Source organism: Grampus griseus (genome assembly GCF_964374135.1).
Source record: "Grampus griseus genome assembly, chromosome: X".
Classification (NCBI taxonomy): domain Eukaryota; kingdom Metazoa; phylum Chordata; class Mammalia; order Artiodactyla; family Delphinidae; genus Grampus; species Grampus griseus.
Genome location: NC_138999.1, coordinates 92,995,808 through 93,016,459, shown reverse-complemented (window position 1 = coordinate 93,016,459; position 20,652 = coordinate 92,995,808). Strand labels below are relative to the sequence as shown.

Genomic DNA, 20,652 nt, shown 5'->3' with positions numbered 1-20,652 from the left:
GGGAAACTAAGTGAAGAGGGGAGGATGGGACAAAACTAGGGAGAAAGAGGAGGTGCAGAGGTGAGGGAAGCGAGGGGGAAATAAAATGAGGGAAAGGAAGGGGAAGAAAGAAACCAAGGCAAGAAAAAGAGGAATGGGGGAGGAAAGGGGTGAATGAGGAAATAAAGAAAAGGAATCCAGAAAAAGAATAAAAAAGGGGGCGGGCTTCCCTGGTGGCGCAGTTGGTTGAGAGTCCGCCTGCCGATACAGGGGACACGGGTTCGTGCCCCGGTCCGGGAAGATCCCACATACCGCAGAGCGGCTGGGCCCGTGAGCCATGGCCGCTGAGCCTGCGCGTCCGGAGCCTGTGCTCCTCAACGGGAGAGGCCACAGCAGTGAAAGGTCCGGGTACCTCAAAAAAAAAAAAAAAGGGGGGGGCGAGAAAGAAAGGAAAGAGCAGAAAGGAGTAAATAAAGAGGAAGACTGAGATAAAGAATGGGAGAAGGGCCAAGAGAAGGCAGGCTGGGGGGTGGGGGATTGAGACAGCGAGGGAACAGGGGCGGCGGGAAGCCCGCTGAGGGGCTGGCACTCCCCGGAGCGAGCTCAGAGACCGCCTCCGCTGGGGCTCAGGGGAGACAGGAGAGAGCAAGTGGGAGGAAAGGGGAAGATGAGTGAAGGGAAAAGAAAGGGACAGAGACCAAGGAGCAGTTGAGTGTGCTTCTGTGACTTTTGTTCCAGGCCCGTCTTGGGTCCTCCCGAGGCGTGCCCGGCGCCCTGAGACTCTCCTCAGGGGCCACCGCTCTCTCTGCACCTCCCCCCGCCACCACCACCGCCACCCCGCTTCTCGAAGGCGGCGTCTCTCCTGTAGGGGCACCCGTCCGCGGTGGGAACAGACACATTGGCCCGCCCGCCGAGCTCGAGACCGGGGTGGCGAGGCCGCCCCGAGCGGCTGCTCTCGGGGATTTCTGGCCGAAGATGCGCCAGAAGCGGCGAGAGAGCCCGAGCTTGGGCGCCGCGGAGCGCGTTGAGGGAGGGAGAGCTGGGCCGGGCTCCCGGCGCCTCAGGCGAGGGTGCGGGCAGCCGTTAGAGTGCGGGGGTCGGGGCGGGGCTGGGGGCGGGGCAGGACCGCGCCGGCTCTGAGGAGCACGCGGGGGTAAGCGCGGCCCCTCGTGGTCCGCCTGCCCCCCAGGGGTCATTTGCATGTTGTCACGGCCCCGCGCCGACTACCGGACGCGCGGCTCGCTTGCTCGCTCACTCGCTCACTCGCGCTCGGCTCCCGCTACCGCTCCGCCGGCGCAGCCCCGGGGAGCCCGAGTTCTGGCAAGTCCGCGAGCCGGGGAGGGAGGGAGGGAACCCGTGAGGGAGGGAGCGAACCCGTGAGGGAGGGAGCGAGGGCGCGCCCCGGCTCTCCCTCTACCCCGCCAACCGCCCTTCCTGCTACCACAGGTCCGCCCCGGGCCCCCGCTTATACTTGGGAAACTTGGGACGGCTCTGGGGCCGCGTGTGGCACCTCAGGGGGGCGGCCCCGGCCCGGAGAGGAGGGGGTGGGGGAGAGGAGGAGGAAGAGGAGGAAGTGAGCCCGAAGGATCCGCTCAGAGCTGTTTGTCCAGCTGTTTCTATTCGCACCCCGAGCGGCACAGCCAGAAGGGGGCCGAGCCGAGGGTGGCCGGCTCTCGGCGCTCATTTCCAACTCTTCTCCTCACAGCTTGTCTTTCCCAGACACCCTGGAGTCCCCTCAGGCCGGCCCGGCGGGCGCGCACCTGCCGGCCGCCCCTGACCTCGCGGGCCAGGCGTCCCCCGAGGCGGAGAATATGGCCCAGTCCAAGCCCGACTGCCGCTCACCTGTCGGCCTCGACTGCTGCAACTGCTGCCTGGCCCTGGCCCACCGCAGCGGGCTCCAGCGCGACAGCAGCGGGGCCAACAACAACCCGGGCAGCCCCACCGTGAGCAACTTTCGGCAGCTGCAGGAGAAGCTGATCTTCGAGAACCTCAACACCGACAAGCTCAACAGCATAATGCGGCAGGATTCGCTAGAGCCCGTGCTGCGGGACCCCTGCTACCTGATCAACGAGGGCATCTGCAACCGCAACATCGACCAGACCATGCTCTCCATCCTGCTCTTCTTCCACAGGTGGGTGGCAGGGCACGCGGGTGGGCACACGGGCCCGGCTCGCAGCCGCCTCGGCTGGACCCGCCCCTCTGACAGAAAGGGGCAACAGGAAGGCCAGAAGGGGCACGGGGGGGGGGCGGCTGTCGGGCTCCCGGGCTGCCACGACCGGACCCTGAGGCTACCTGGATTCCTGTACGGCTGAGGGGAAGCCTGGCAGGTGGGAGCCCTGTTTTGAAAGGTGCCTGCAGAGTCTTTCCTAGGGAGATGCTGGAGCCCAGAAGGTGGACAGAGTCCTAGATGGTTTGGGTGTAGCTCTTGGGATCTGAGTCCCACCCTCATTAAAAAGCCCATTTCCAAATATGCAAACTCAGATGGAAACGGCAAGGGCTTTAAAATTACTGAGTGGCCCTGACTGAGGATGAGGGCAAACAAAACGTTGAGACAAATTAAGCTGCTGCTGGTGTCGGGGAGAGCGGGGGGGATAGGCAAAATTAGAGACCTGTGAGAATTTCTTGAAACTCCGGATGAGGCGGGACCCCGCACCGCCTCCATGGATCACAGCCTTCAGTTTCCAATGACGGTTAAATGCAGCCCCAAAGAGCATCCTAAGGACAGGAGGGTGGATGATCCATGTCATAGCAGGCGTGTGTTGGAGTGCGGGTCAGGCTTTCTAGAAATCTTGCTGAAGGGCAAGGAAGAGAGAGGGAAGGATAGAAACACAATGGGAAGACCAAAGGTGGCTGCAGTCCTCCAGTATGAGACACTCTGGTAAGAGCCGGTCTTGGGGGGACAACTGAGGCAATTTTGAGGCAGGGGAGGCAACTTCAGGAAACCTAGTGGTGTGTTTGGTGTTCTTAGAGCCATAGGAAGAGGGCACTGGTGCGTGTGTGTGTGTGTGTGTGTGCGCACGCGTGTGCGCGTCCGTGCGTGCAAGCGGGTGGATTTTCTTCTTTCTCAACATCACAGGTTATGTAAGAGAAAGAGAAACCCCGCTGTGGGAGACCTGGGTTGCAGTACAAGTTATGGCTCTACTTCCCTGTGTGAACCTGAGCAAGCCGCCTGACCTCTGTGGTCTCTAAGGTTCCTTCTAGTTCTGAGATGCCAGGTTGTGGGCAGGTAATGTGCTCAGACAAGGTAATAAGAAATTTTGAGCTCCCGCAGAATACTTGAATAATTGAATGGCTTTTCAGTGAGGCACAAATAAGAAAGTTTAAAAGCCATTGAGCTAGGCAAGAACTACCCTCACTTAGTGCTCAGCCCAGGTTTGCGTCCTCAGCCCCAGAAGTTCCAGGAGGGGACAAGTGACTTAATTAGCATTATTATAACAGGTTGTATTTTCAGGCATTTTCCATGCCATCGAAGCCCTTTCTCACCTATTATTTTACTTTACGCATCAATTTATCTCATTGTCTCCAAGAAACCACACTGTGTATGGAAAAGTTTTCGAGGGAATCTTCATTTCTGGTGAAAGATTACTACAAGCGTATTCAGACCACAGCAGCTGCAACCCTGCCGAGCGAAAGCCCTAACAGGCTCCTAACAATCTGCTGGGATCTGGGCTCATAGGCAGCGGGGGAGGGGTGGCAAGACACCTGGAAAGCGCGCCTGTAGCACTTGCACTCTTTCAGCTGGGAGAGAAACGGCTCCGAAGTGGCTTGATGACACAGAAGAGGGGACGCTTCCTCGGCTCTGGTTCCTAGGTTGGAGGCCTGGGAGGGTCAGACCTAAGCGAGTGAGGGGTGAGACTGAAAGCCTGAAATCGAAGTGTTCGCTTGTGCCACACGTTGGGAGGCTTTCTGGTGGTCTGGGTTTCTTGAGTGGCAAGACCTCCTTGTCACCTACTCCACTGACACTTGCTTGTTGACGTTCGGTTCTTGGCAAAGCCTGGAAATGCTACCAGGTTGGGTGGGGGGCTGAGAGCATTGGTGGAGGGAGCATCTCAAGCCCTCAGGCTTCCATGAGGCTGGGGAGTGACAGGGTCCTGTGGTAACGGCCTTAACGGTTCTAGCGGGACAATAGCAGGACAAAGCATTCTCTCATTTGCCTTGACAACTGGGACCTTCGAGATTGGAGATTCTCAGTTTGGTTGAGGTTTTGCCTAGAATGACATGCTCATTAGCAAAGTAGGAGACCATTATTACTGGTCACGGGGTTTCTCCAAAATCTGAGCTGGACAGTCTTCTCCCGAGTGAAAATTTCCTCTTCTTACTTCATTTATTCCCTGGTTTTCTATCTTCATACCACAGCCATCATTCTTCCTTCTGTTCCATTTAATGATTTGATATTTCAGATTCCTGCCTGGGTGTCTTTTTCTTCTAATTTGTCTACCTTCAAGGCTGTCTCTTCTGGAGAAGCGACTCTTCCTGCCCCTCCTCCTGCAGCCCACTCCCCTGCTGCAAGGGCTCCTATATTCTTGGGAGAAAGGGTGGGGCAAGTTCTTGATTTCTCTCTGGTTTGTCTGCTTTGACCTGTCCCTGGCTCCCAGCTTAGCTCTTGGTTTCCTTGGAACACAAGAGTGTAAGCAATTTGAGGGTAGGGCGTGTTTTCCACTTACTTGGCTTTCCCTTGGCTTTTAGTTATACACCCAGTACTCAGTAAAGGTTTTTTTTGGCTAGATGACTGCTTAATTGTTGGTGTGGTCCTCTGTAAAGATTTTACAACTTTAGTCTTGGAAAATTCTTATTAAGGTTTAAATGTGATTTTTTTTTCGGTATGAACCACATGCAGTAATTCTGATAGCTTGGTAGAAGTCCTGATGAACAGTGCTGTGTATATACATGTGAATCAGTGGTAATGGCCATGTAGCTCGTTGGTATGTAAATGGTGCCTCTAAACTACTGGGGTGGGGGGGGAGATGATGTGTTTTACACACCATCCCTTCAATCTTGTGTTAAGTAACTAATAACTATAATAGATTAATAGCTAACATCTATTGAGTGTTTACAGCATGTACTAAGCAGTATAGCTGCATAATGTCATTTAATAGTTACACCAACCCAATGAAATGGGTACTGTTATCACCATTCTTCATTTTTTAATGAAAGAAACTGAAGCTCGGGAAAATTGAATAACTTGCCCGATGCCTTACAATGAAGAGCAGAGCCAAGACTCCACCTAAGGTCAGAAAGACACTAAAGAATTGTCTATGAAGAAAGAATTGTTAAGCAGAGGTAAATATTATCCCAGAAACTAACCAAATGGTTAAAATGTCCTTATTAGGTCAGGGGACCAACCATCCCAGGACTTTCAACCAACACAGGAGTTTCAATGGTCAAACTGGGACAGTCCCAGGGAAACTGGGATGGTTGGTCACCCTATTATTAGGGGACTACACCGTATCGTTTGAAAATGCTTCTAAAACTGGAAAACTTAAGAGGCAGATGTAATATGCCGGGCAAAGAGCTAAAATTTCCAATTGAAATACAGTCTATTAAAAAACTTGCAAAGTTGAAATTTGAGAGGCCTTAATTCTCCGATCAGTAAGGTGTAGCAAGCTGGAATGGGAGCTTTTGCCATACTCTGTTGTTGTCATTGTTGTTGTAACCTTAAATTTATTTCTGAGATTTTATCCAAAACTACTTAATCAGCTCTATTCTGCCTTTGGCCCCCGAGCACATCAGCCAATGTGATCTGAGCTGCTCTGAATCTGAGTTCCCTTCCAGCTCGGAGAGCCCCAGGAGTCTACCTTTAAGCTTCTGAGCTGGCAACAACTGGTCCCCACACTTAGATGCTCAGAAAATAATAATAGCAAAGATTTTTAATTGTTTTATGTGTGCTAATTCATTTAACCTTCCCTGTTGACGTATATATAACAGTAAAGGGAAAGATGTAGATTCAGAGATCAGGCTTCTGACAGAAAATTGCATAAAAATTATGTGTGCTTCTCTGAATCTTCAGACTAATGACTTCATAAATGTATATTCCTGGACCTGATTTCTGAGGACGTAGCCACTTACATGGTGTGATTTGAGGGACAAAACTCTCCTGCCTGCCTGCTGTAGTGCCTAAATTCATATTCTAAGATCAGTTTTCTGTCCTTGTACCATCTAAAACTTCTATCCCATAGCGCAGTGGTACTTGGACCACACCATAAGAAATCCTGAATTAGAGATTGCAACCCTTTGTCAACTAATTTGCCATTTGATTTTGAGGATGGCGTACTTTGCTGTAGAGAGGTTTTGGGTTTCCGTGTGGTTAAGTCTGTCATTCTTTGCCTTCGTGATTTTTGCTTTTGGCATCAAACTTTGAAAGTCCTTCCCTAGCCCAAGTTAATTCAAAATAACTAATTCCTGAGTGCCTAGTGGTCTGACAAAGAATAGGCACTCTTGGATTAAGGCACATTCTCTGTTAAAAACACAAATGCATTTGCAAACTTAACATTTATGGTTTGTATACCTCATGAGAACCTCAATATGTAAGAAATCGCCTTTTTGCTGAGGCACAGATGTGAATTCCATGTGCTAAGAGGCTTTGGGTAGTGACCGACCCTACTGCTCTACTAGCAGCTACTATATATATTACATATGTGTGTGTCTTATATATGTATATAAAGTATATATATATGTATGTATTAGTATGTACATATATACCAGCAAAATATATATAACATAAAATTTGTCATTTTAACCATTTTTAAGCGTACAATTCAGTAGCATTAGGTATATTCACAGTGGTGCAGTCATCACCATTATCCATTTCCAGAACTTTGTCATCATCCCAAACAGAAACTCTGTACCTATTAAATAACTCCCTATTCTCCCCTCCCCCCCAGTCCCTGGTAACCTCTATTCTACTTTCTGTCTCTACGAATTTGCCTATTCTAGATATTTCGTATAAGTGGAATCATACAATATGTGGCCTTTTGTGTCTGGCTTCGTTCACTTAGCGTAATGTTTTCAAGGTCCATCCATGTATCAGTACTTCACTGCTTTTTATGACTGAATCATATTCCATTGTGTGGATACACCACATTTTGTTTAATCCATTCATCTGTCCGCGGACACTTGGGTTCTTTCCACCTGTTGGTTCTGGTGAAGAACGCTGCTTTGGACATTGGTATACACATATATTTTTGAGTCCCTTCTTTCAATTCTTTTCGGTCTCTACCTAGGAGTGGAGTTGCCCAGCACCTACTTTTCAACTCAGTTTTTTGGTCCTCTACTCTTAGTCAATCCATTCAAGTGTAGTAATGCCCATGAAGTGAGTGAATGTCTACTTCTTTGGGGAGAACACCCCCTCCCTGAGTCAACTGCTAGTGCTAGTGATCACAATGAAAAGAAAGCTAAGAAGTTTAACAAACAACAGAAATAGTAGAAGTCATATGAGAGAAATGATGAGATTTCAGGATGCTCATGAATTAGGAACTGGCAAAAGTTTTGAGTGTGTCTCTCTAATGAATGGCCAGGGTCTACGGGGGTTTACTACCTGAGGGTTTCCTTTTTAAAAGAGTAACATGTAACGGCTTTGCTTGTCATTACCTACTATGTGTGGATTAGTTTATCAGAATTTTCCTTGGGGCGACAGTTCACTGGGAGTAGGGTTCTATGGGAATGGACATGGGAAAGCCAAGTTTGGAGAAGAGAAGCAGAGAGACGGGGCCGGAGTTCTGGAAAGGCCTGCTGCAGTGTGGAGCTCTGGCCAGCATGGAGCTTGAGAGGTCTAGATGGAATGCTCGTGCTCTTCAAGAAAGGTGGCAAGAACAGAACACAGATTTCACCTTCTCCACCTCTGGTTTGTCAGGAATGGACCCATGTGAGCCCACACCTCAGAAAAGAACTCTTTCCGGGATGACCTTATTTTCCCTCCCAGCCTGAAGAGAAGGTTAACAATCCTGCTTATATTTGCACTTCCAGATAAGCTAACAAGCTTTCAGTTCCAGCTAGAGCTTTGGATCCTTTCCATAACAGGTCCTGAAGGCCAGGAAGTCTGGGAAAATGGAGATGCATGTGTCTGGCCATGGCTGCAGGGTCTCCAGGTCCCCTGAGTGATGGAGCCCAGCAGAGCATTGCCCACACCTTGTGGGCTGATTGAGAGGAATAAGGTCGGCCATGTCTGCACCTGGTGGTGGCCATTGCATGGTGTTTGCTCATCACGATTCTGCTCCTACCTGAACTTTCTCCTCTTATGTAAGGCAGCCCTCAAGATAACTACAAAGCCATAATCTGCCATGGCTGGCTGGGTTTACATAACAAATTGGTTGGTGTCATGCAATAGTCTCTCTACCCCTGGAGAAGCCAATGTGCTGCCTGGACCCGAAGCTTGGACCCATTTGGTGGGGCATCTGTGTGCTCAGTGCACTCAAGGGAGAGCATTCCTTGACCACAGGGGTCAAAAAAGATGAAATTTCCCTTTTAGATGAAGAAGGCAATAATGGCCCAGGACATGTACTGTCCCAAGGCTTGCAGTAATGGGACAAGGGTTAGGGCTTCGCTGTGGGGCCGCCGCTTTGGCAGAGCAGGACCCTGTGGGCTAATGGGATCTCTGTGAAGGCCTGAAGGATAGATCCCAGCCTCAAAGCAGTTTTGATGAGGAGTCAGGGCAGGGAAATGGCTTATGGAAGCTACCATGTACCATACCGAAATCCAGCTTAGCGAAGGAGTCAGAGCGGTGATAAGATGGGGTCCTGGAGAATAGAAAACAAACTTTTTCAAATGCTAATCCAGGCAGGAGGGAATCTTCTCTACAGACAAGTCTAATTCACTTGTACCTTCTAGCTGGAAATCCCTGCCCCAAAGTAGCTACTGCCCTTTTGGAAATAGTTTAAGAGGTGTGAGATCCCAGCCAGCATGGAGACTGACTAGGAAGCTTCCCAATGTGCAGACACTAGCCCAGGGGGAAACAAGAGCAAGAAGCATGCTTGGTCAGTGATGCCCCAGGCACGCTATCAGCCTTCCTCCTCTGGGAGCCACTTTCCTCAAATAGACCCAGCCTGAAATCAGGCCCCTGCCGGTGGACAAAGCCCCACAGGGACCTTCCCCATCCTTCCTCGAAGGAAGAATTTACTCACGAAACAGCCTTGGGTATTCAACCTACTTCCTCTTGTCTTCTCTTCAGGGGAGATGGAGAGCAGCTGCTCGCAGCTTAGGGTCTGGCCAGGATTCCCGCTCCGAGCTTTCTAGGCCAGTGATTGGCTACAGCTATCCCTGAGGAAGAAGGGGGTGAGAAGTGAGAGGAAGGGAAGTGGTTCCAGCGGCTCCTTCCTGGCTTACACCACACACACACACACACACACACACACACACACACACACACACACACCCCTCCCTTTTAGCCTCACTCCCAGACTAGGCTGGGCCTGGGCCAGCCTGAGGTCCCTGACTCATATCTCGCGTAGTGCCTTATGTAACAGAGCCAGGTTACTGAGGCATCAAGCTTCTGCTTGCTCAGTGGCAGACTTCCCTGGGGCCAGGCATTCAGAAGCCTGATGGGGGTCTAAGTAGAGCTCACTACACTTCCAGAGGAACAGCCTGCTCTCCCTAGTGTCAGGCCAGTATCTGCTCAGAGCCAAGTGCCAGGCTGTGAAGGTGATTCCCTCTTGAGCCCCCACACTCAGCAGCAAATGTAACCAGGCAGGTGAGCTGCTGTGGGCTTAGTGTGGTTTGGGGTGTTTTTTGGGGGGTGGGTGGCATCTCCTGCTATCACCTGATGGTACGGTGCTAAAGAGTCAGCCTGGTGCATCTGGAGGGGCCCCAAAACAGGTGTCAGAAGTTCTTCTTCCTTTTGTATCTATCTGCTTGTTGGTTCAGGTACTGTTCTGGAGACTTTAGGGAGAAGGGTTTAGTGGAAGCTGGAGGAACTTTTTAAAGGAAGGCCTAAGCCAATTACCAATCCATTCTCCACAAAGTCTAAAAGTCCCCAGGCTAGCCTGAATTCACAGTGATACTTAGCTCTCTTCCTAGCCTGTTCAGAAAATTGCATTACCGGTTTGGTGCAACTGAGCCCCCAGTGAACTGGGGCTTGCTGAATTCTATGACGTATTTCTCTAATAAGCTTACTCGAATATCTACATTACAGAATAGCCCTATCGATCTAATAGTGCATTGACTCAAAGTTTGTGACTAAACCAATAAGTCCTCTTCTTCTCTTTCCTCGTTTTTGCCCAGCCTGTCACACTGTGTCACCAGGGGGTAAATGGCTCACAGGTTGAGGGTAGCTGGGGACACTGCTGTCCTGTCTGAGAAAAAGAGGAAGAAACAGGGAGATAAAGTCAAAAAGGTGGCATTGGGAATTACCAGCAGTTATGATTTGTATCCAAATCTCAGAGTCATGAATCCTCAGACAAGCTGAAGACCACCATCTCAGTTGCAGTAAAATAAAGAAACAAAGAAAAAAAAAAAAAGAAAACCTCTGCCCAGTTTTAAGGCAATATACTCCGCCTTCCCCAGGTACACAGGGAAATGAATGAACTCAGGCCCTGCACTGAGTGACCAAGCACTTCAGTTAATCAATCCATCATTTATCGACCAGGGGCCTGCTAGTAATCTAGCGCCTACTGCGGATTTATTGAATGTCTACCCCGCTAAGCACTGTAGAGGACACAGAAGGCAGGCAGCAGAGGCACGGGCTGGGCTGCGGGGAGCTGAGAGTGATAGAGCTGCATCCCAAGGCCGGCGGGGAACCAAGCAGTTCCACCGGAGCCACCGCAGGCCACACTGGGGCTTCTGCTCCTTGAGGGAAAGGCCTCGAGCTTGCTGTTCCCTGGATCCGCAAGTCCGGAGCTTAGGCGATGCCAAAGCAGACTAGGAAAGGAGAGTCTCTTTCTGGCTGTGGCTTCCAGCAGGGCCTTAAAGAATGGATTGGTGTGGCCCTGTGGGAAGAGCTGTAGGGCTCTCTAGTTGGGAGCGGGAAAGGGAACCTTGCCAGTCCAGCGGGGCTCATGGGTCAGAACGAGCTGGCTGCGGTGGGAACAGTGAGGAACACTTTCTATTCTTCCTGGGCTGAAACCCAGAGTCACCCAGCTTCAGGAAGGAGAGGCCTACTCTGGCCCTCCTCTCATAGCCCCTCTCTGACTCGGGGCAAGCTGGCCCCTAGTAGCCTCCCCTCAGAGACCTAGCTAGACTTGGATAGGTGGAGGCCTTCAGGGCCCGGGAGCAGGAAGGCACCTCTCGTGGATGCTTGTGGAAAGCTCATCAGAACCAGCAGCGTTGAGCTTGGGAGTGCAGTTGAGGGTGGGCACCAGAGGAGCCTGGGGGTATGGCTTCACATCTGTGCACCTCTGGCACAGTCTCCACCAGACCCCTTCTAAGGGGGGGTGACAGAAGCAGGGGCGTGCCAAGGTGCTGCCCTGATAATATATATACCTTTTGCCGCTGGAGGCCCCACAGGGTGTCATTTTAGCCTCGCTTCTACTTTGGTCAAACGCTTCTTTCCCAGGTTCCCTATAAATGACGGTCCTGGGGTTGGGCTGAGGAAGGAGGGAAGCCTCGAGCTGACGGGAAAGGAGAGGGAGCTGGAGTAGCAAAGAGGAACCAGCCTCAGATCATCTGGGGAAGGAGGATGCTGCTTGTGGTCAGCACCTTACTTTCTTGCAGCCCTGTCCCCGTGCTAGTGTCCTGGGCATCCGCGCCCACACCCTTTCCTATCAGTGCTCTGGAGAATTCACATTTAAGTTCATGACCAGATTCAGTCAACAACAAATATAGCAACAACAAATTCTTGCGTGCCTTCCATGTAACAGGCTCACCGTTAGGCACTGGGAATAGAGTGGGAAACTCACAAAAGGCATGGTCACAGCCATCATGGGATAGTCCGTAGACTGGGGGAGATGAACATTAACCAGAAGAGCCACGCTAGTGAAAGTATAATTACAAATATGTGCCAAGGGGGAAAAGGAATAAGCTTCTCTCAGAGAGTATAACAAAGGATCAGACAAGGCTTCCTGAGGAAGTGATATTGCGCTAAAGAAATGAATCTCTATTGCTGAAATTCTAATCATCAGACCCAAGCCAAAGGAGACGTGTTTAGACAGAGGCTTTCTCAGGAACCTCTGAAGTCATAACATTAGGTAGCTGCTCACACTCTTGGAAATATTTCTAGGCCATGAGTGGCCAGCAGGTCCACAAGAGGAGGACTGACAGCATTCTGACAAGAGGAAGAGATGAGTTTGAAGCCCACGGGGCAGCTAGTACTTAACGTCATCCTTCGCTAAAAATAGTCCATGACAGTATGGAAATGCGTAAAGGCTGGCCCTGGGGACCAGTGATAAAGTGAGTATAGCATATGGGGAGGAAAATTTGTTTTTGTAAATTATTTACTGTAAAGAAAAAGAATGGGGAGGGTCGTCTGGGTTTTCTTTTCCCTTTGTGGGCCTCCTTGTGAGTTATGAATGCTTCTCATCGTACAGAGGCAGTGGGGCACAGAGCTTCAGGCTGCACTCCTTTCTGGGGCCTGGGGTGTAAATTTTCTGGGCTGCAAATGTCAGATAATTTGTCCAGGCTGAAAAACAGCCTGAATGCAGAAGGGAAGAGAGGCTTGTTTAGCCAACGGGCTAAAGCCTGGAGCTTCAGGGAGCTGCGTGGCCAGGCTAAAGGAACTAAGATGATTGATCAGAGAGGAACATTAAGGGTGGGCCTGAGGGTTGTGGAGAGAGAGAAGAGAGGTTGATCTTCAAATATAAGAAAAGTTACAACTCAGAGATGGTGACTAGCTGTTTCCAAACCACACTAGGAACAGAACAAGAGGAAATAGGCCTCTACTGTAGCATGAAGAATTGCGATTAGATATCAGAAAGAACTTCCTGCCTACCAGCATTCAGAGAAGCTAGACAAAATTACCAAGGGATGTTATATTACAAATATGGGGAAGGTGGTAACAATAGCAATAAAGAACTGAATAAAAGTGTGAGAGGGCTGGTTATAAGGACCATGGACAGAAGGGGATAGACAGGTGGGGAAAGCAAAGGAGTCAGAGTAGGTGCTTATAAGGAAAAGGAAAGTGCCTGTGTGAGAGATGAAAGTGTTTTTTTTGTTTGTTTTGTTTTTGTTTGTTTGTTTGTTTTTGCGGTATGCGGGCCTCTCACTGTTGTGGCCTCTCCCGTTGCGGAGCACAGGCTCTGAACACGCAGGTCCAGCGGCCATGGCTCACGGGCCCAGCCGCTCCACGGCATGTGGGATACGCCCAGACCGGGGCACGAACCCATGTCCCCTGCATCAGCAGGCGGACTCTCAACCACTGCGCCACCAGGGAAGCCCGAAGGTGTTTTTAGGAAGATACTTTCATAATAGAAATGTGTATGAAATTTCCATTGGAGAACAGTCATGAAAGCTAGCATATACTCTCCTAGGACTGGAATCATGTGGGGGAATAGACTAAGGAGCGGTTAGGTCCCCTCCGCATCCTTCAGCCTTATCTCCTGGACAAATTAGCTTCAATGGGACACCCATCCTCCATAGTCTAACAATTTGGGGGAGCATCTCAATGTGGGGGGCATTGGGATAAGACTGCCCACCCCAGGTACATGGGGAAGAGGAGGATTTCTCCTTCCACACACAAGTGAAAATCAGACACAGGGGAGAAAGTGGCAGCCAACAAGCCAGGAAGGATCCCCGCGGCAGGAAATTTACAATCTAGTAGTGGAGACAGACATCAAATAATAATTACACAAATAACCATATCATTACAATTGATCATAATGAAGAAAAGGTGCAGGAAGCCGTGAGAACACAGGCTAAGGGGGCTTCGCCCAGGATTAGACAATCCGCAAAAAGAAAAGTCACCTTGTTAAAACCTTGGGCACTGCTTGTGTCCCTCTGTGAGGGATTCTTGCCCCAAATCAGTAGCAAGGAAAGTTAAAATGAACCCAGTCACCGCTAATACCCTAAGATGTGGATTTTGAAGTTCCTCTGGCTCACTGGGGCCCTCAGATAGGAGCAAACCTCCGAGGAAATTTTCTTATTGCCAAGATCAAGCAGCCATGATTTAGGCAGAGTGATTCTCTAAGGGCCGTAATAGCCTATCAGCTGAAAATCGGGATCAGAAAGGCTTTGAAGAGCTCATCACCTGCCAGATGAACAGGATGAAGGTCACTGAAGAGAAAAAAGAACTAATGTGCTGAAAATTACACTCGGAACTGGCCCCCCAAAATGACCATGTCTCCAAAATGCTGTATCTTCAGTCTCCTATTCAAACATGGGAGGCTTTGCTGGTATATTCTAGTATTGGCTGCAGGATGTGCCCAGGGCTGTAGAGACTGGGGGAGCAAGGATTGCAGAGAGGAAGGGCCCCCACTCTGCTTTCCCTGGTTCCTGTCCCAGGGAGGTGGGAGGTGCTGGCCCTTGTGGGGAGCTGGGTTGGGCTTCTTCACCCTTGAAAGTTCCTGGAGGAGCCGCTGAGGAGTAGAGAAGGACATTAGCCACTGTGTGCTCCTGAAGAGTCTGATAAGACTACCATTGACAGACTCTGTGACTTTGGCAAGTGACTTCTCTGGACCTCAGTTTCCTCGTGTAGAAAATGGTGAAAGTGTGGTTGGGAAGGTTAAGTGAGAGGACGCCCCCAGGAAGCACTCAGTAAAGGGAAGCCTTCGTTATCATTAGGCAAGTCATACGTGGAGCCAGAAGAAAACCTCTTCAGACTTGCCTCATCTCCCTCTCTCACCAGTCCCCTCACCGACCCCTCTCCTTGCTCCGTCAATCACACACCCCATCCTGCCCAAAGCCAGCTAACACCTGCAGCCCAGTCTGGCAAGCGTTCTCCCTATCAAGGCTTGCTCTCTGAACCTTCTTCATTCACACTCAGGTGGAAATTACTGAGAAGGCTTCTGGTCTTCCTCCTGTTGGGGGGACGAGCTGCTGGGAGCTTCGAAATTTTTAACAGATCAAGACCTACAGAAGCACCAGGGCACCCTACTGGCATTGCTGGCAAATAGAGAAGGATTTCAGAGGGCAGTGGAGCTGGGGATTGCCTCTTCAAGACCTTGAGCTTCCCCCTCCCGAGGGTTGGTGGCTGCCACATGCATCTTAGCCGGAGACACAAAAGCTCAGAACTGGTAGGACTTCCGCAGCCATTCGGTCTGACGCCCACCCCTTACAGATGAGGAAACTGAGGCCCAGGGATGGGTGGGTACCTGCCACAAAGCAAACAGCCAATTAGTGACCAGCTGAAAAAAGAAACCATGTCTCCTGATTCTCTTGATCCAATGGCCTCATGACTTCTTGTCTCTAGATGGCTGTGGACATCCCATCCCAGTAGGTACACAACACCTCCATGCCAGGAGACCAGCTTTGGGTCTACCTGATGCCAAGAACGGTGTTTTTGAATTTGATTTCATTTAACGGGATTGACCAGTGGTTTGGATGTTACGGAGTCCCAGCCCTGGAATCTTGCTTCTGCTCAGGCTGGGGCTGCATGCCACAGCCACAGTCATGCAAGGGGGACAGAAAGGCCTGCTGTTCGGGTTGGAAAAGAAATCAGTTACTGAAACATTGGTCTTTTTGAAAGTTCCAACCACAGGGGCTGGCTGGCAGAGCCGCCGTCTGGGCTCCCCCGGAGGATCCGGCCCTCCCCTTCAGTCTGGGAGTTAGTTTAGGAAGCTGGCCTGGCCTCGGCAGAAGATCTGGAGGGCAGCGCTCGCCCCAGGAGCTCCAGCCTTCCCTCAGAGCCTGGGAGCCCCCAAAGGCACTCGGCCCGGGGCCGGGGCCGGGAACTTCCTCCCGCCTCCACAGCTGAGCCAGCCCAGGCTGGCCCCAAGGCTCCTGAGCACTTTTTCTTCTGAGCCTGGGAAAGAATTTCCAGTTGCTCCCACCTAGCCAGGCAGCTACAGAGGGAGAGCTAGAGAGCGAGAGGGAGGCACAGAGAGAGAGAGAGACAGGAGCCAACCCCAGCCAGGCAATCAAGGTTTCCCTGGGCAACAGTGAGATGAAGGGGGAAAGGCTGGAGGAGCCCCAGCTCGTGGAAGACCCCCAGCTTGTAGAGGACACTGAACTCGTGGAGGAGGCACAGTTCCTGGAGGAGCTACAGCTCGAAGTGGTGGAAAGTGGGTCAGATTTGGATCCAGAAGATCTGGGTTCGAATCCTGATTTTGCCACCAATCTGATGCTTGAGCTTGAGTAAGTAACTCCCTGCCCTTCTGTGGGCTGCTTTCCCTACTTAAAAAATGGGGGAGGGGGGAGACAAGGTGGTCTCTAGGGTCTCTTCCAATTCAGATATTCTGGAAGGCTACATCTCTAAAATCTTGATGTGTGTAGATGGGATGCATGGACAGTTGAATATGTCATTGAACCCCTGAATGTTAGAATGGTGGGAGTGACAAAGAGGGGGTTCATATGAGCAAAAAAGGGAAGGAGAAGATGGTAAATGTGTAGAGTCGTGACTCCAAGAGAGGGTCTAGGCTGAATAGAACATTAGGGTCCATTTTCGAAACTCAAGGATGATGGGCTCGGAATGAGTTAGTAACAAGAACGAGGGTGTTTGGGGGTGTGGTCAGTGTGTAGTTGCCAATGAGCCCTCCACCAAATGTCTCCCAGTGGCGCCTTCACCCCCACAGCTCAGGTCCTCAATCCAGAATGCGTTTCTTGAGTTCTTCATGTGTGTCTTTGTGGAAATTCTCATTCGAATTAGGGGGATTTTCAGGTCTTGGATGTTCACATCCAGACCTAAAAGACTGCCTAAGAAGAAAGACTAGAATTTGACGGCTGCTATGTATAGCTACTCTCCCCCCAGCTAATGCCCAGATGAGCTACCAGAAACCAATCTGCTTGGTGAATGTTGGTGTTTGGTACATTTCACTGCCTTCAGATTCCTTCACAGTGGGTCATCTCTCCCTGGGTTATATGGTGAGGGTCCAGAGCCACAGTAGGTGCCATTTCACTAACCAGAGAGCTCTCAAGAGGCTTGAGAGCTCGGGGTTCCCTACATGGTAGATCATCTCCAGTGTCCTCTGCCAACCGTGTACCCACCAGCCTCTCCACTGCTGGGGAGACTGTGGTGGGGAGGGTGAGTAGAAGAGGAACCGCCCCCACCTGTCCTGACACCTGCCTACTGCCCTAGCACCCTCACCCTCAACACCGCACACTCTGCTTCCTCGCCGCTAACCCTCCTTCTTCTTGGCTCAGTTTGTTCAACAATCATTTCTTGCCCCTCAGTTAATCAGTCATAGATTCCCATGGTTGCAAGGGATCTTAGAATTCCCACAGGGAATAGTGCTGCACTATATAGAGTGCTATGATCCTCCTTAGTGCCTTAGGGACTGCTGAAAGGAAAGAAGAAGGGAGAAAGGGAGGAGAGAGTTGGTGGCAGGGGAGAAGCCAGGGAGAAGGTGAATTTAAGGGAGGAAAGGAGAAGAGGAGAGAGTTTAGAGGAGGACAGAAAGAAAGACGGGAGGTTGATTGTGCCACCGCCCTCACCAAATAGAGGTTACACTTCCAAATAAGGTCACAAAGAAAAATCTGCATGTGTCTTTTAAAGTTGGAGGGGTTTGGGTCCTCACCTGGCTTAATTTTCCTCACCAGAGGATTTTCGAGCTGGGCTGCCCTGAACTACAAGGCATTTCCTGGTGGGTAGTGGAAGTTAGGGGGCTCTGGGCCGAGTGGGTGGAACTCCCTGCCTCAGCCCCGCCTCCCTCAGAGCAGTTCTGCTCGTCTGAAGACTTTGTATCCAGGGACCCTGAGAGTGTCCAGGTCAGATTGGGGGAAATGGGGATGGGGAATGACTATCTGTTTAACAACAACATCAAAAAAGGCCATAAGCCACTGAAGGGCCTTAACTCTGCAGCCCAAACAAGAATGTCTTGTAAAGCATCCCCAGGGGGTGGACACACTGCTTCAGCTTGAAGGCATCTACCCACAAGCCGGTTGCCTTGTTGGTCAGCCCTGATTGTTAGACAGTCCTTGTGTTTAGCCAACATTGGCACAATCTTTCTGGCCTGCAGGATGCTTTAGCCCCACTGCTCATGTTCTTGCTGCGGGCCTCCTTTGTCTCCTGACCACCCGGAGAGCAGGCTCAGAGGGGGGTCGCTGGCTTCCCAGGGAATACGGTGTTCCCAGCTAAGGGCACCACGTGCTCCGAGCTTCCCAGCCGGAGGTTGCTGGGGCCCATGTGAGTGCTGGGATGGACAGGCAGGCGACTGATGTGGGCTTAGGGCACTCCAGCCAAAGCAGCCCCTGGGGCCAAGGCTGAGGAAGTCCACTCCACAGAGGGCACTGTCCGAGTTAAGTGAGGTCTAGTGAGGAATTCTCAGCAGGGGAAATAGCTCGAGGGAAGGAGCACTTGACCGAGAATAAGGGCCCTGTGTTCTGCTGCAAACTCCAGCCTTGGCTGGGGCTGGCACCTGAAAGGAAGAAAATAATAAGAGCCAGGGCTCTAGCCCTGAGAGGAAGGCGTGAGGGAGGCATCCCGGCCATTCGGCCCTCTAAAGCCCTGCTGGCTTTACATCGCAGGAGGAAATAAAGCCGTGCTTGTTGGCGGTGGGGACCATCTGCGTGCACTATACAGAGGGCACTGTTCCCTCAAGTGCGGTAAACATACGCTGGTGGTGTGCAAGATGATTTTAGGTGGTACGTGGACTAACTTTGTTCTTCTATTTTTGTAGCTATTTATTTATTTAACATGTATGGGGGGGAGTGTGTACACTGTATGATTTCAAAAATATTTCTGAGGTGGAGGCATTTTTAAAAAGTTAATCTGCTTTAAGTTATTTTAGAGAAAGTAGTAAATAAATAACAATACTGGTGGTCCTCAAATATGGCCCAGATCTTGAGAGTGGTAGGCAAATTATTGGATTTGGGGCCATCCTACCACACTGTGTTAGCAGAGTGGTCAATAGGAGCCATGCAGTATGACTTGACATCGTCTTGTCCATGTACACCTAGCTTGAAGTCCCCCTCTGACAGCCCGATTCCAAGTGTAAGAACACCCTGCTATTTTTACATCTCTGGTGTCCTGCTCTGCCCCGTGACACTCAACACTCCAGATCAGCAGCAGGCCTTTCCCTGGCTCCAGGGCATGGTCTCTACCATGCTCGGGCACACACGGGGACACAGCACTGAGAAGTTGTCCTCACCAGCTTTCACTGACTACTTCTCAGCATTGTTCATGGACATATTCAGCTCCAACCTAAGGAGTATATCCAGGAAGCAAGTCAAAGAGGTTCCAATCTTTCTCTGAATGCACAAAGCCACAGTAGAAGGACAGGAAATATGTCACTGTAGCAATTTCGCATGAACCGGTGCTGATTTCCGGACAGGTTCGGGCAAGATTCGGTGGGAAATTTGTATAAAATCAAACTGTACAAGAGGGTTCCCACTTCTGCCAAGAATTTGTAATGGGCTCTGTGTAAATAAGCTTGGGCCACTTCCTCCTTCCATTGCCCTGAGATAGGGAACATGATTATTAGTCCTGCTTCCTCCCAGGGCTCACCTTGCGGATTGCGAGGTGAGCCATGGAAGGAAGTGGAAAGGTGATAAAGGTTTTGGGTCAGGTCTCCTGCTTTCCACCTGGATTGTACCTCAGGAGCCTTGAATGTCTTTCCTGTATTGTCCCTGGAACTGTCTTTAGCCAAAGGCTCAAGGAGAGACAGCTGATCTTCCAACACCTCTAAGAAAGGAAATACCACATTGTCCTTTGGTCATACACTCCAGTGTTTAACAACCTCTGCTCTCTGAGACTGTTCCTCCTAAATTCTGTCCTCCTGCTTTCAGATATACCCCCTTAATATGATTAAATGGTGGTTATTATGTCCTTTGTCAGCTCTCTTTTCCAAATTAGCAAAATCTATTAAAAAATACTTAGAATCAGTTTGTATTTCTCCATTCCTTAGACAGTCTCCAAATTCTCCACCAGAAACTTCATTCTGTCCTCCGTAACAGCTGAGAGTTAGCAGGCACGTCTCTGCCCTTAGCCAATCGCCCAAATCTCTCCTTTGACCAGTGACACACATTTGCAAGAATGCAGGTTAGGAAAGGAGCAAAATTAACTGGACCTCGGAGGACCCAATCACCTGCCCTAACCCTCGGAGCTGGCTGTCCCACGGGAGACTGGAACAGTGTAGGGTTTCATTAATGGCCAGTGGCCATAGAATAGAGAAGGAAGATGACCTCAGAGTTCCTACATGCTTCTTCCTTATTTAGAGCATCCAGGATCATGCTTTTTCCTTAATGATACTAAATTGTGTGCTTATAATTCATTGCAACCTCTGTCTTTTGCTGCCCTACCCACATAGCCCCATTCTCGTATCTGGGTAGAGTCATACTTTGATTATTCTTATATTCATTATCCACATCGGGGATTATCCATAGAAGTCACTGAATCCCAGGTTGCCAGCACACACACACACACACACACACACACACCCTTGAGCTGCTCTCTGGGTGTTCAGGCATGCAGGGTCACTTTGACACCAATCCAAGTCAAGCATAAATAAAGAAGATTCTTGCAAAAATAAATTATCTGCTCACACACAGATTCCAAATACGATCATAGTTGAATTTTACGTGGCTGAGGTAACATTGGACCTGTGGCATAGATAATCGAAAATAAAAGTTACACAAAAAAATCATGTATAGCTAGCTTTCAAACTGCACTATGGGTCTAGTTTTCTTTTTTCAGTAGTTCTGCCTTCCTAATTATTTGGA

At 50.3% G+C, this 20,652-nt stretch overlaps 1 protein-coding gene across 3 annotated transcripts in view; it reads left to right on the top strand.

The window, feature by feature from the left end:
* Positions 1-866: 866 nt before the first annotated feature.
* Positions 867-20,652, top strand: part of TSC22D3 (TSC22 domain family member 3) — a 58,206-nt gene continuing 38,420 nt past the window's right edge. Inside the window, exons 1-2 of one of the 3 annotated variants that reach the window (XM_082681800.1) lie at positions 867-1,049; positions 1,685-2,110. In XM_082681800.1, coding sequence (XP_082537926.1) covers positions 955-1,049; positions 1,685-2,110 — 521 coding nt within the window. In that variant the 5' untranslated portion in view covers positions 867-954. Of the gene's footprint in view, positions 1,050-1,117; positions 1,133-1,199; positions 1,300-1,684; positions 2,111-20,652 lie in introns of those variants that run through there. The other 2 variants (XM_082681802.1, XM_082681801.1) reach the window with 2 other exon arrangements.